The sequence below is a fragment of the Vulpes lagopus genome, chromosome 9 (assembly GCF_018345385.1).
Source record: "Vulpes lagopus strain Blue_001 chromosome 9, ASM1834538v1, whole genome shotgun sequence".
Taxonomy (NCBI): Eukaryota; Metazoa; Chordata; class Mammalia; order Carnivora; family Canidae; genus Vulpes; species Vulpes lagopus.
Window position 1 is genome coordinate 15165317 of NC_054832.1, and position 16071 is coordinate 15181387.

At 40.6% G+C, this 16071-nt stretch overlaps 1 protein-coding gene across 1 annotated transcript in view; it reads left to right on the plus strand.

Annotated features, from left to right (window-relative positions):
• The window catches only part of WASHC5 (WASH complex subunit 5), a 58928-nt gene that overhangs the window by 13126 nt on the left and 29731 nt on the right, over positions 1-16071 (plus strand). The window contains exons 8-12 of the mRNA XM_041768449.1: positions 2847-2960; positions 4417-4588; positions 8973-9100; positions 11972-12101; positions 15577-15689. Of these exons, the coding sequence (XP_041624383.1) occupies positions 2847-2960; positions 4417-4588; positions 8973-9100; positions 11972-12101; positions 15577-15689 (657 nt within the window). The remainder of the gene's footprint in view (positions 1-2846; positions 2961-4416; positions 4589-8972; positions 9101-11971; positions 12102-15576; positions 15690-16071) is intronic.

Here is a 16071-nt window from a genome sequence, read left to right on the forward strand (position 1 = left end):
AATATCGATTCTTAAAAAGAATAAAGCTGACTTAACATATTCAATGTAGATGAGATGTTCTCTTTGTACACAGGTTTTAATAAAGTACAATGAATTGGATCCTATTCTCAGGTAGTAGATTCTGTTTCACTTCTTACTGGCCCTTGAATCACAGACTGTGATCAGGGAGCTGTAGGAAGAACAACCCACAGTGAGGAGATGATGCTTCCTATCCAAGAACACATCATGCTTATGAGCTAGGACCTGAGCAACCAGGAGGAAAACTCTGACAGTCTGGGTTTCATTTGCCTAAGCTTAATAAAGAGTTTTGACCATAGTGCTTATTAGGTACTATGATAAGGAAGAGAAACACTTTCAGTGTTCAGGAAAGTCATAATCCAGTTATATGCTACAAGATACACTCCTAAAAACCACCTCTGGCACACTAAAAATAAAAGAATTAGGGGCGTCTGGGTGGCTCAGTTGTTTAGATATCTGACCCTTGGTTTCAGCTCAGGTCATGATCCCAAGGTCATGAGATCTGGCCCTGTGTGGGGCTCCATGCTCAACACAGAGTCCTCTGCCTCCCTCCTCCTTTACCCTTCCCCCTGCTTGTGCAGGCTCGCTCGCTCTTGCTCTCATAAATAAATAAATAAATAAATAAATAAATAAATAAATAAATAAAATCTTTTTATTAAAGAGAGACAGATTCCAGGCAGATGCCAGCCAATGAAAAGCCAGTAAGAAAATATTAATATCACACCACAGAGAATTTTAAAGAAAAACACTAATAGGGATAAAGAGGGATCATATATATTTTAAACAGAACCATCCAAGGTCAATTCATAAATTAAAACCCAGTGAAATACTCAAAATATATAAAGCAAAAACAAAATAACATGTAAAAATTGATGAAACCGTAATCATGATGGGAAATTTTAATATACCTTTTTCTATGGGTAGTCCTGCTCTTTCAGAAATCCATAATAAATGTTCCATGTGTATTTGAAAGGATATATATGAAACTCAGTTAACATCAGATCATAAAGTCAGTAAAGTTTTAAAAAAAAAACAATGTTAGTCTATAGACTATATTCTCTTAGTGTAGCTTGATTAAATTAGAAGCCAACACTTAAAAGATATTTTTAAATGTTTGGTAAAAAACATATACTCCCCAATAACTTTTGTGTTCAAGAGGAAATCACAAAGTAAATGAAGAAATACATAGAATCACACAACATTGAAATACTACAAAGCCCGTGGGAATGACTAAAACTGTTCTTCCAGGTAAAGGTACAATCCTAAAGTTGTTTATTTAAAAAACAAGAATAATTCAAAATAAATGAGTTAGAGGGTGCCTGGCTGATTTAGTCAGTGGAGTGTGCGACTCTTGATCTTTCCGGTTGTGGGTTGAAGCCCCACATTGGGTATAGAGATGACTTAAAATCTTAAAGAAGAGGGCACCTGGGTGGCTCAGTCGGTGAAGCATCTGCCTTCGGCTTCGGTCATGATCCCAGGGTCCTGGGATCGAGTCCTGTGAGCCCTACATTGGGCTCCCTGCTTGTGTTCACTCTCTGTGTTAAATAAATAAAATGTTTAAAACAAACAAAAATCTTTTTAAAAAAAGTTAAATATTGAGCTTAAGAAGCTAGGAAAGCAAGTGAAAGGAAGTCAATAACTATAGGAGCAGTAATGTACTGAACCGGACAAAAAGGGAATGAGCAAGAAGATCAATACAACAAAGCCTGATTTTTTGAAGAGTAAAAAAATAGATAATTTAGCAAGACCCACCAGAGAGAGAGAGAGACACTAAAGGCAAGTTTAAATATATTAATATTGAAAAAGCAGATGTAAGATACAACAAAGAACTTTTAAAGTTGTAAGAAAGCTTCTAAACCACTTTGTGCCAATATCTACCAAAACTCTGAAGAACTGGAGATTTTTCTCAAAAATATAAATACCAAATTTGATTCAAGAAGAAAAAGGAAGCATGACGAGCTCAGTGACTGTTACAGAAATGGAGCTGGGGATCCAACCTTCCTGCTTACCCTCTCCTACCAAGAAGGGAGAGGATCTCCAGGACCACAAGATCTCTCAGGCAACTTGTAGCAAAATTTCAAGGGACAGATAATCCCAATTTTCTACAGACTGAAGCAGGTGGGTGAAGAACCACCAAAAAATGCTTTGTTTGCTTTAGTTGGCGGATTCTCATGTGAACTGGGGAACCCTAGGAGTCCCCAAGGCTCGTGCCAGGGGTCAGTGAAATAAAATTGTATTTTTAGTAACACCAGGGTGCTCTGTGCCTTCTCCTCTCATCCTTTCCCAAGTTTGCATTTCCAGGGGCCCCGAGACAAACAGTACTGCAGCAAACCGACTACAGACATGAGTATAAGTCCATCACAGGGACTCAAAGAAACAGAGAAGTGATGCCACTCTTCTCAGAAAACTTTTTGGGAAGCCTCTAGTCTGATATCTTTTGTGAAAAATGTTTTCTGTAGGCACGTAGTGGGTTTATTGTTATTTGAAGTGAATTAAATAGTTTTTGAAATGTCTCAGTTGTAGTGTGTAATATAAACATCGACAGGCATAACCCCATTAGGGGGGAAAAAAGTCCTTTGGGGTTTTCAGTAACTTTTAGTTGCAGAAAGGCTGAGTTCATGAAAACACTTGAGAAAACCACTGCCCTAGTCTGCTTTTCTGTCAACCTTGCCTGAGCCCCTAAGAAGGAATGCTTACATCTCTGTTTGGCCAATCCAGGTTTTTCATTGCAATGCAGTTTGAACTGGAAGGAGTGGGAAGTGTCTTCTGTAAGTTTGTGTTCAAGTGAGTAGGTATTTAACATACCGGATGAATGTGTCCTCTTTCAGGTAATTAGTATTTACATGGGGATCACGGTTAATCTAGCAGATGCTTGGGAACCATATAAAGCTGCAAAAACTGCTTTAAACAATACCCTGGACCTTTCAAACGTCAGAGAACAGGTAGGTGCTGGCCAATACAGAAGGATTCTCTAACAGCTGCAAGCCTGTTTTATAGGGTAGGAAATGAGAGTCCCCAAGGCATTTGGAAACTGTCCACACTGACATTTTAAGTATGGTGATTAACGAAAGGCGAATTTTGCGTATCCTAATAAGATAGGTAATTATAAATTTGTAACTTAAATGGTATATATAAGTGGGAGACTTGGGTCCTAAGATTCAACATCCTAAGACAAATCAGTATGTCACATGACCCCAATTGACTTCATTTATTCTTGCTAAGGACCATGTCCTTGTGGACAGAATGGCTTCCACCAGTAGCTGGAATATTAATGTTTTCATTAGTAGAATGAATATTGAGGATGGTAACTGAATGTACACAGTATGTCCTGTCATTGTAATTTAAATTTGTCATCTCTGATGCAACAAGACTGGGGACATTCATCTCAAAGTTTAAATGACTATATTCTGTCTCTTGGGTAAGAACACAAGGCAGAAGGAAATTCCTAAGTAAATAGAGCAATAAAAATAAAAATCTCTTTTTTGGGCAGTATCCTTGACATTTTCTAAACAGTTATCTTCCTCAGCCTGGCTGACTGAGTTTCTGAGGTTCCAATCCAGATACAACAATATTGACTCAAAGAACTTCAGCATGTTTTATTCAAGTAAATTGAATTCCATAAATAATGCACAAAATAATTTCAACTTTGGCATGGCTCCTAGAAATATATTAGAGAAAGCGGTGCTTCCAATATTTCCTGGCATCAGAGCATTCATTTTTCATTACTAAAATTACTTTCCAAATTTGCATCTTCTCCTTGGCCGTTTTAAGAAGGTCTTCAGGGTCCTCTGATGAAGCAAAGCACCTGTGATAGTTTTAAGTTAACCTGACTAGGCTAATGATGTTTAACATTTAATTCTTCAGGGAAAGCAGAATGACCAAATTCCCAAAAGACTGATTTGAAAATTCACTTTTGATCTACTGAGGCATATTTTTGTTGTGCTTTCATCTGCCTATAGAAGTCTCTTCTGGGTATTTCTGCTGTGCCTCCTTTGTCAATAATTATGGGAAGAATAGGCAGTTGAGCTTTTGTCTTTATCTTTCTTTTCCATCCAAGTTAAGAATAGAAGGGGCCCCAAGAACCACTTGATCCAATTCTCCAGTTGACATTTGAAGGAAGCAGTAGGGATAGATTAAGTGCAAATTCACACCAGTATCCAAACATAGCTAGAGAGAGGTAGGACTTAGGATTCTTCTGGTTCTAAGTCCAATGTTCTTTTCAAAAATGTCCAATAAACCACTTGTCTTTGAGCCTTACCAGCTATGTTCCATATGTTATTCATATCTTATGGAAATGTTATTTGTCAAGGGGTTCATCTGTATGTGATTTGTTTTCAAAGAATATCATTTTCTCTTTTGGAAAATGTGGATCAAGTTCTGTTTTTTCAATTTTAAAAGTCAAGCAGATATGCTACTGTCAGTGAAAGAGTACACGCTCAAGTACAACAATTTCTGAAAGAAGGTTATTTAAGGGAGGAGATGGTTCTGGACAATATCCCAAGGCTTCTGAACTGCCTGAGAGACTGCAACGTTGCCATCCGATGGCTGATGCTTCACACAGCAGACTCAGGTAATGTGCAGAAGGTGTGCCCATCTGCATGGCTCCATATAAACACTTTCAGAATTAAGATATGCTCCATGATGCAAAAATGGTTTAGGCTTTGAAAGAAAATCAAGTTGCTTTTTTTTTTTTTTTTTAGATTTATTTATTTATTTATTTGAGAGAGAGAGAGGAGGAGGAGGATGGGGAAAGGAAGAAGAGGGAGGAAATCTACAGCTGACTCCTCGCTGAGCTCAGAGCCTGACATGGATCTCACGACCATGAGATCATGACCTGAGCCAAAAGCAAGAGTTGGACACCCAACCAACTGAGCCACCCAGGCACCCGGAGAATCAAGTTGCTTTTTAAGTTGGCCATTTTTGTGTCCATTTGGACAAGTCAACAGCCCACCTGAATAACCGCTTTGTCAGATTAGATTGTCTGGGATTATCCTAATGGGTCGAGCATAATTACAAGGGTCCTTAAATCAGGAAGAGGGAAGCAAAAGAGTCAGAACTAGAGAGGTAGCACCATGAAAAAGGCTCAGCAGGCCATTGTTGGCTTTAAAGGTGGAATGGGGCCCACAAGCCAAGGAATACAGATGCTGGAAAAGTTAAGAAAACAGGATTTCCTCCAGAGCCTCCAGAAGGAGCACATGTCGCTGACTCCTTGAGTTTAGCCTAGTGTGACCCACTTCAGATTTCTCATCTCTGGGACTATAAGATAATACATTTGTGTCTTTTTAAGCCATTAAGTTTGTGGTGATTGGTTACACCAAGAAACAAGTATGAGAGCCAATCCAGGAAATAAGAGCCAGATGTGCCAAACAGACACTTGGTGGGATTTGAGACCAGAGCAGGAGAGAAATGTTGCTTGGGGTAGAGATGTGAAGGTGGTTGGAAAAAGCTCCACCTAGGATGCAGGGGTGAACTGGCCTCAGATTTTGAAGTAAAAAGTTCTAGACTGGAGAAGTGATAGAGAAGAAAGTATAAATTTGGAAGTACATAAAAGAGTTGATGAACAGGCTAAACCAGTGCCCAATAAAGGTAGATTGGGTCTAACCTCTTGTGGCCCGCAGTCCTTTTGGAGATGCTATGGGCCAGCAAGTTCAGTTGTTTCCTACAACACAGGTTGTAGGAAATGCCTCCACAGGGTCCTAAAAACCCCTGGTTTGGGGCACCTGGGTGGCTCAGTGGTTGAGCATTGACCTTTGGCTCAGGTCATGATCCCAGGGTTCTGGGATCAAGTCCTATGTCAGGCTCCCCACAGGGCCACAAAGGGCCTGTTTCTTCCTCTGCCTATGTCTCTTCTGTGTCCCTCATGAATAAATAAAATATTTTTTAAAATAAAATAAAAACTCCTGGTTTAATAGAAAAACAAGTAGGTTGGATGAACCCAGTTTGCTCAGAGCTGACATAACTCCTTGTACTTATAAAGGGCAAATCAATGTTGATTCACTAATGATGTCACTTATCCAGAGCACATGTGCTTCCAGCTAAGGGGTGTGTCATTAGCAGCCCCGTTGCTTTTTGTTTTTTGTCAGCAAACTTTGCTTGAGAGCGACCCTGAGACAGGTACTGCTTTTAACACTCGTTCTTTCGGATAAGGCTTTGTCTCTAAAAACAACTGCCCACTCCAGATTATTCGGCAGCCTTCCATGGTAACACAATAGCCCATATCCCACCTCTTCCAGACAAGATGTTCTTCCCTCTAGCTTCCATCTGGTTCCATGTCCTGGGAGTCAGTAGTGAAGACAGCAGGTGGACTTCTTCATCCTCTGTATCTTTGAAAATACATGGACTTTCTTCTCAGCCTTCTCTCTTCATACTAGAAATCTCCAGCTACTAAATCTTTCTCAAAAATACTGCTTTCTAGTTTGTTTGTTTTTTTATTCTGCTTTTTTGCCTACGTCCCTCTCCAACTTAGGATTTACAGCACAAATACCATGCCTGCCATTGGATTATCTAACAGATCTGGTTTTAGTTAGCCACATTTCTTTTTTGCATAAACTCCACTTCTAATTTGAGGATTTTGCTGCACTGACTCAGTGCTTAATCTTTTCACTGAAGTCTTACATTCTCAAGCATGTAAACAACTCAGGCCCTCACTTTATCCTGTCATAAAACCGACTGCCGGTCCCTAGTGACTCAGCCTCATCGTCATCTTCCCTGTGACCGCGCCTGACCTCTACGCCTGCGTTCTGGGAGGCAGGAGTCTCCCGGATCTGCACCCTTGCGGGGACAACCGACTGTGTTCTGTGCATTTCTCGTCAGCCACATCTGTTTTCCATTTTTGTGCCTGGCAATGGTCTGACGTGATTGCACAAGGTCATAATTTACCAGAAACAAATGTTTTACCTATCTGATTATGAGTCCCTTGTGGGAAAAGTAACTGCTTATTTTAGCTCTTACGGTGTTTCGGTCATGATGTGCAGGAAGGAATGCCTGTTCTCTCTATCCCCTCCTATGGATCTGCTGGAGGCATTTTGCCCAGGCTTTGGATGCTTCCACAGTGTCTTGCAGCTTCTGCAGAAACGCGCGCACAGCCAACATTCCCTGGGCATTCAGGCCTGCCTGGGTCCTGAAGTCTGACCCTGAGGCTACCAGGTTTTTAAGATCTGTCCCCTTAGTTCTCCGAGTCTGCATTCTCCCAGGTCAGATGTTGGAGACAGACTCGGGCCCTGAGAGCACTGGAACCACAGCTGATTTATCCCAAGGAATTAATTATTAATGCATGGTGCTATTCCCTATCCAAAAATGAAAGCACAGGGGATCCCTGGGTGGCTCAGCAGTTTAGCGCCTGCCTTTGGCCCAGGACATGATTCTGGAGTCCCGGGATCAAGTCCCACATCAGGCTCCCTGCATTGAGCCTGCTTCTCCCTCTGCCTATGTCTCTGCCTCTCACTCTCTCTGTGTCTCTCATGAATAAATAAATAAAATCTTTTTTTAAAAAAATGAAAGCACATTAAATTGGAAGGTTTTTTGTTAGAATGAATACAAAACAAGTGGAACTCTTCGGCCTGTTTGAGTTTTTTTGTTTGGTAGGCAGATACGAAGCTGAAAAAACTGTCACTGGGTCAAGGTCACCAGTTCATAGGTCTCTTCCTGGATAGTTGAAAAGAATGCATAATAAATCCGCCCTGAAGTTTCCCATGAAAACTGAGCCCTTCTCCAGGATGTCATGAGTCTCCTCATGATGGAATTTCTTAGAAATCAATATAGAAAATGGCCATCTGCAAACTTCACTACAACTGAAATACCAAAAAGCAGGGGACTCAAGACATTAGATGTTTTGCCCCTAGGTCCATTCCTGCCTAATTTTATCACCTTGGCCTGGTTGCCAGAATTTCTCTGGGCCTTGGTAATAGTAAATAGTTGAGGAAGCTGTGAGTGCCTGCCATGCCCTCAGGTCTTTACAAGGAACAGAATGCGCCCAGGTCTGGTTCTTCCTGCTTGGAGGTGCTGTGTCTGTATGTGGGTAACACTGTCACCTTGTTGTGTTAAGGGCCCCCAAGACCACCATAGTTATGACTGCTTCCTAGGAAGACACAGCATGTACTAGTACTTGAGGCTGTGATTTATTACAGCCAAAGGATAGGGAGCAAAATCAGCAAAGGGAAAAGTCACATGGGATGAAGTCTGGAGGAAACCAGGCACAAATTTCCAGGGGTCCTCTCCTGATGAGTCCCACTGGATGTTTAATTCTCCCAGCAGTGAATTGCAACAGCATGTGTGAAGTGTTGCCAATCAGGAAGCTCCTTAGAAACTCCACGTCCAGGGTTTTTATTACAGGCTGATCACAGGCAGCCTCTGCCTGGCATGTACCAAAATTCCAGCCTCCTGGAAGGAAAGCAGGTGTTCGTCATAAACCATGTTGTGCATACAGTTAAGGCAGAGTGGCCCATTCTCACTAGTTTTTGAAATGATAGCAGCTCCCAAAATGCAAGTTCCCAGATGTGCCAGCTTGCAAACAGGCCTTTCTGAGGAGAACAGTCTCGAAAGCTGAGAATGGCCCGCCCTAAGTGGCAGAGAACAATGCCTAAACCAATAGCAACTCCAGACAGACAGGAGATAAGGCGGCTGCCCATTGACGGAATGGTGTCAGAAGGCTCTGACCATCCATATTGCACAGTTGAGAATGAACAACCCAGAATGCCTACAAAACTGGAACGTTCTGCAGCTTCCTTTTTTTCCTTCAATAGTATGTCATGAATCACATTCTGTGTCAGATCCAATTGTCATATTTAAAAGTTCAATGTACTTATTTCATGACATAGATATAATTTTATCATATTGATATATATTTTTGCTTATTTGTAAACGCTTAAGATGAAGGAAAGTTTTTCAGAATTCATCTTATATTTCATGTTTTCTACACATTTAATAAGCTGGGAACTCTTTTCTTCCACTTCTAGCCTGTGACCCAAACAACAAACGCCTTCGTCAAATCAAGGACCAGATTCTAACAGACTCTAGGTACAATCCCAAGATCCTCTTTCAGTTGCTGTTGGATACTGCACAATTTGAGTTTATACTCAAAGAGGTAAAACTCTTGAAGAAATAATCACCAATATCTTAAGTGTTTGTATGCTGGAAAATTTTTTTAAAGGATTAGGATTCAGTAATTGTCACTGATTCAGGCTATAGATTCTCGCTGAGATAGTTCTTACACAAAAAGGACAGGATTTAACATTTAACAGGCATTTAGTGTCAGACTGCCAGTGGGGATACAGTGCTGGGGAAAGTGGCTGTGGAGGTGGCGATCTAGTGAGGAATGTGAGCATGAATCAGAGAATTGCACTAAGGAAAATGTAAATATGAACTGCAGTACATGCTCTAACGGAAGGAACACAGTTCTCTGAGTACCTAAAATCAAAGATGCTGTCCCTGACTTCCCTGAGAAGAGACGCAAGAGCTTCTGAAGGGATCTGAAGAAGGGGCCTGTCAGAGTTAGCTAAGGCAAAGGTCAAGAGCGTTATGGAGACATGCCAGAGAGGGTAGATCATGCCCAGGTCCTCTTGTGGAGAGAACAGCATGACCAGTTCAAGGACCAGAGGACCAGTTGGTTAGAGAGGAGAGAACGAGATAAAGTGGTATGAAATGAAGTCAAAAGGTAGGCAGGAACTAGGGCAGGCCTGGCCTTTAGGATTTCAGTCTTCTCATCTGAAAAGCCATGATACCTGTTTGAAAGGGCTTTTAAGTAGGGTGGAGGATTTGCAGTTACATAAGGTAGACTTAAGGATTTTAAGGATTTCAGGTTCCCTCAAGAAATTCTGAGGTTGGCTAGTCTTAGGGCTAAAAAAAAGGGGGGGGGGCCTATGGCCATAATAAAAATGGTAGATACCTAGGAATGCCTGAGTTCTGTAACCAGTACCTTTGGAGGTTTGGATGAGGTAGGCCCAGGAACTGGCCATTTATATGAGTGGTCCATTCCAAACTGATCTTCGCCTCACCTCAGTCTGGTCAGTGTGGTATGCTAGATGTTTCTTTATCTTCTAGGTATGCAAGGACACTGTGTTCCCCCATTAAGTAGCTCAGGAAAAGTACATGCTGATTATCAACGTCATGCTAATCCATGTGCCGAGTGTTCTCAGTGACTTGTGTGGGTATCATTTTCTAAGATCAGAGAGACACTACCCCTTTTTGATCTCTCTAATACTGTTAGTGTTTTCCCTCTGAATAGCAAATCATTATTGAATACCTGCTCTGTTCCCAGCTTCGGTGCTAGGAATTCAAAAATGAACAAGGCATGTCCCTTCCCTACCACCAAGGAGCTCTCAGTACAGTGAGGAAGAGAGACAGATTAAGCCAAGGTGAGAAACGAAGAAAGATCCGAGAGCAGGAACCAGGCATCTTATTTATTGGTCAAAGCAAACTTCAGAGGCAAGTGAGAGTCGCCCCCGAGGAATCAATGCACTCAGTCCAGTGAGGATCGTGGACCAGAGTGCCAGTTACCCAAGAGTTCTGTAGCTCAGTGTTGCTGCATGGAAAGCAGGACAGGCCTGGGTCATATGCCTGACCACACCGGCATTTCTAATCATTAATCTTTGGGGATCTGTTGGGATAGAACAGGCAGCTTCCTTCTGTCTGTCCCAATAGAGGGAAAAGAAGATCAACTTGTTAAAGATCTTCAAAAGAGGAAGATCCGGTACAAAGAAAAAAATCAGCTACATTGAACAGAACAAAGATGAAAATTAATGTCTTACACTTCAGCTCAGCTTGTTAACCTACCCCCCACCCCAGTCAGAAGGTGATTCTAAAAAAATCAGAATCAGATTTTCTAGAATCACCTTCTGATTCTGCTCTAAACACACTAATTGGACCCATGTTGCTTCTAATCTTTATATAAAGGTGCATCTCCTTTAAGGACCATCCTCTATTGCAAATTCTGTCTTACAAGGTTAAGAAACCTGTGAGTTCAACCTGTGAATGAGTGTTTGAAGGGCTTCAAGCCTTTTGGTCTTAATGAAGGCCTCACAGGGTTATTTTTGTCACTGCTGCTTTGTCACATGGCATTGATTGATCCCAGGCATTCAAAAAGATAGGACAGACTCTATAAATAATTCTGACTATTCCTCATCCTGTTACTCTTCATTGCTTAATCATCCCTGCTTGATCACTAAAATTCCATTTCTTCTGGCCCCACAGAATTCCACCAGTCTTGATCCTTTCATCTGCAATGAAGTCTTCATCTTTTAAAATTCATTTTGATGCTGAGGAATGAAGAATTTCTTAAAAGAAAAATCAGTATACTCTCCTATTTGCCTCTTAAGAGAGCCCGATGAAATAAAGTCCATACTTTTGTGACATACCTTAAGTATGTTTCTAAATTTTGTTTCCAGGGAAAGCAAAACAAAACCTTGAGATACACATTTCCTCCTCTGCCCAACCCTTTGTAGGGTTTTAATTTTATGAAGAAGTGCATTAATAAACAGATCAACTGTATGATCAAAAAAAAAGAACTCTAATTTAGTTCATTCTTCACTCATCAGACAGGATAATGCTCAACCTTCTCTGACCTTAAAATAGATACAACTCCAGAAATTGGTACATAGAAAAGGACCTTAGAGTGGTGTCCACCAAATTTCATGTCACATTAAAAATGCTGATTCCTGGCTCTACGCAAGACCTTCTGAATCAGAATCTTCAAGGGTGGGCCTTGGGAATCTGAGAAGTTTAAAGCCATCCAGGTGATGCTTATGTGCATTTGGTCTGAGAACCACTGTCTTAGCAATGGTCTAGCTTTGCCCCCCAGTTTGTACAAAGTAGTATGGCTCAAGAGATGACATCAGGGTCCTATTGCTTTTAAGCATGTATTTTTATAATAAATTGGGTTTCACTCAGGCTTTCTTGGTAAACTGCCTGATCTGAAATTCCTCTTAAGTAAGTAAATCTCTTCTGTCTCTTTCAACAGATGTTCAAGCAAATGCTTTCAGAAAAGCAAGCCAAATGGGAGCATTACAAGAAGGAGAGTTCAGAGCGGATGACAGAGCTTGCTGATGTCTTTTCGGGAGTGAAACCCCTCACTCGGGTGGAGAAAAATGGTAATTGCCAAAGACGAAATATTGGTGTATTGGAAATGTACACACAAATTACTGGGAAGCAGCAGAGTAAAAAGCCCTTACATTGTCATCATTAGACACTGGGAGGTTGCTGATGAAAATCTGAAGCTTAGTTCTAGCTGCCTGTAGCTGTGCTCCCTTGGGCAATCTTCATAGCCTCTCTGGACTTTTGAAGTATGAGATTAGGCTACAGGGGTTGTTATACTCTGGTTCACAGTCCATAGGGTCATAATTCATCCCCTACCCTTACCATAGTACCACTATGGTGCCTGTGACGGGAGGGTGCACCACTGGTGTGTTAGCTTGTGTGCATTTGAAGGTAGGAAGAAAAGGACCTAGCTGTCCTGATCTTCAGCGGATACTTCATTCAAGAACATTACTATTATTAACAGAAATGATCTGCAAGATTCTGGTCTTCGAATTGTGTGCTGCTTTTTCCCTGGTGCGCCTGCCATCTAGTGGCAGAAGAGGGGACCTGCAGATTTTTTGAAACAACATTGCTCAAGTCTTTAATATTAATTCTCTTTTTTTAGCATTTAACCAGATTTTGTGTAATGCACAGTTTTTACACATTTTGTTAAATAGTTAACACAAAAGCATAATTATCATTAACAGATATTCTGTTAATAATTATGTAATAATATAATTACCAGGAAAAAATAGTAAACACACTTATGATGAAATGTTACTGTGAAATGTTATATAGGGATTCTCTTTTTTTTCATAATTATAATATAAATTAGCAAGTCTTTTTTTAATTTAAATTCAATTACCATATATGTATTGGTTTCAGAGGTGGAGGTCAGTGATTCATCAATCCTCATTGCATCATGTATACCCTCCTTCATGCCCATCACCCAGTTACCCCATCTCCCCACCCCGCCCTCACATGAGTCTGTTTGTTTCCTATGATTAAGAGTCTCTCAGAGTTTGTCTCCCTCTCTGATTTTGTCTTGTTTTATTTTTCTTCTCTTCCCCATGCTCTCCTGTTTTGTTTCTTAAATTCCATATATGAGTGAGATCATATGATAATTGTCTTTCTCTAATGGACTTATTTTGCTTAGCATAATATCCTGTAGTTCCATCCACATCGTTGCAAATGGCAAGATTTCATTTTTTGATGGCTGAGTAGTATTCTACCGTATATATACTGTGTCTTCTTTATTCATTCATATGTTCATGGACATCTGGGCTCTTTCCCTAATTTGGCTATTGTGGGCATTGCAGCTATAAACATTGGGATGCATGTGCCCTTTCAGATCACTACATTTGTATCTTTGGGGTAAATACATAGTAGTATAATTGCTAGGTCATAGGGTAGCTCTATTTTCAACTTTTTTGAGGAACCTCCATACTGTTTTCCAGAGTGGCCTCACCAGCTTACAGTCCCACCAAGAGTGTGCGAGAGTTCCTTTTTCTCTGCATTCTCCCAACAACTGTTCCTAACTTATTAATTTTAGTCATTCTGACTGGTGTGAGGTGGTAATCTCATTATAGTTTTGGTTTGTATTTCCCTGATGCTGAGCAATGTTGAGCATTTTTGCTTCTTTGAAGATATTTTATCTGTAGGAAAATTATGGTGTCACTTAAAATTTAAATAGCAAGAAACCTTTCAAAATGTCCCTGAATGATCATTCTGAATTTTAAAATCACAAGTTATCTTTTTTTTATTTTTATTTTTTTAAGATTTTATTTATTTATTCATGAGAGACAGAGAGAAAGAGAGAGGCAGAGACACAGGTAAAGGGAGAAGCAGGCTCCATGCAGGGAACCTGATGTGGGACTCAATCCTGGGTCTCCAGGATCACACCTTGGGCTGAAAGCAGCGCTAAACCCTGAGCCACCCGCGCTGCCTACAGGTTATCTTTTTAATGCCTGATGTTTAACTGCAAAATTCATTTCTGGAAAGGCTAATTATACAGTAGAATAGTACAGCTTTTTGTTTATAAAAAGGTTAATAGTATAGCTTTTTGTTTTAAAAAACTAGTATTTTTAATCAATATGATATTGTGATTACTATATTTGGCTTTTCTTGACTTATTTGATGCTGAATGGTTGGCCTAAAATATATTTCCAGATTACTTTATAGTCCTAGTGGGAAAACTTGTTGTGTTTTTAGTCATGTGATAAAAATTGGCAACATGTTTTGCAGTTCACTACATTATGTCTAGAAAACAAGGAACCACCTATAACAATGCAGCCAGATTAGTTTTTGAGAATCAGGCATATTCATCTTTGTGCTAATCACGTTTAGGTTCTTATAAATCCCTGCATCCTTTCCAAGGTCATTCAAAACAGTATTTTATACTTTATCTGGCTCTATAGCATATTTCAGCTTAGGATATACTTCCACAAATATTTCTCCTTTGAGCCTTACAATGCTGTGAGATAAGGATCTGTATTCTTATTTTACATATAAAGAACTGTAAAAGGGAGTCACTTGATGAAGGTAACAAAGGTTCAGAGCCCAGATCAAACTTGGCACCTCAGACTCTGAACCGTGTGTTCTTTCGCTACTCCATAGCTGTCACTCTACAGAAACAAAAACGAAAACAAAAACAACAACTTTAAAATTACTACTAGTGTTCCTCATCCCAGTTCTTGAAATAACTTCGATTATAAGCCCTGAAGTGCTTATAAAGTGAAATCATCCCACGGATGGATCAAACAAACAAAAAACAAACTTTAAGGAATCCATTTGGTGAAGTAAAAGAGCAAAGCCTTTGAACCTGGCCAAACAGTTGAGAAAAGCCTGGCTCTGCCATTTAGTAACTGTATGATCCTTCCTCGCTCTGGGTATCAGCTGATCTGAGAAACGCCATCTCATTCCTGCCTCCATAAATTGTTGTGAAGATTCAGTGAGACGAGCTAAGAGCTTTGCCTGCCCCAGTGAGGGGGCCTCAAGGCATGTTGGTGCCTTTTCTCCAGTGGTTTGTGAATGCAAACACACACCCTCAGCTGTTCAAACCCCTACTTCACACTTGTGCTGCCCCTCATTGCCCTCTGAGATATGCCATTGTAATTTTTTCCTGAAGCTTCTGCCCATGTCCCTAGGGATAAGCTATCCCTGTGCCTCTCTCTGCCTATGCAGACCTTGATCCATCCTCATTTCTCCAGAAAACCCTTTCCAGTCACTCTGTGTCCCATCTGTGTCCTCACAGCCCCCATGCCCACCGTTGCACACTTGCATTCACCGCCATGTACTTGGGCCTTTAGGCTTTTCCTGCCAGGTTTTAGACTTAGCCACTGACTAGAAAGTTCCATCTCTTCTATCAGGTCACGTGCCCAAAGCATTTTGGTGGTTATCTTGTGGAGAATCCCTGAGGGCGATGTCAGGGACACAGACAGAGCTCTGTGAATAAGACCTAGATTTGTAAAGGGTTACTGAATAAATCCAAAGCCACAGCTACGGGAATTCTGGGATCTCAGCAGTCTCTCCTTGTTTCTGTGTTCATAGAAAACCTACAAGCTTGGTTCAGAGAGATCTCAAAACAAATCCTGTCTTTAAATCATGATGATTCAACTGCTGCTGGCAGGAAAACAGTACAGCTCATACAAGCTTTGGAGGAGGTAAGAAAACCCTTTGTAAACGCCAATGCTTGGATCATGAATCAGACTTTCCGACCCACCGAGCAATCTGGTCCTGTAAATATATCTGAAAGAATATTTCATCAGAAGCAACAAAAAGCAAACTCTGCTCACTGTAATCTTATATCCAGTATCCCTAAAATTGGGCAAGTAATGAAGTGATCAGCATGAAGAGAATGCCAACAAAAACGATGACATTTCCACTTGCAGAAACATGTAGTCTTAGAAAAATAATTATGAAGACAATATAGAAACATCGGAGAAATTGTGATAAGGAAGCAAAAGCGAAAACAGCACTGCATTGTAGGCACCTATTTTAGATCGGGGAAGAGTTTCGGGGTTAAAACTATAAAGGAATACACAG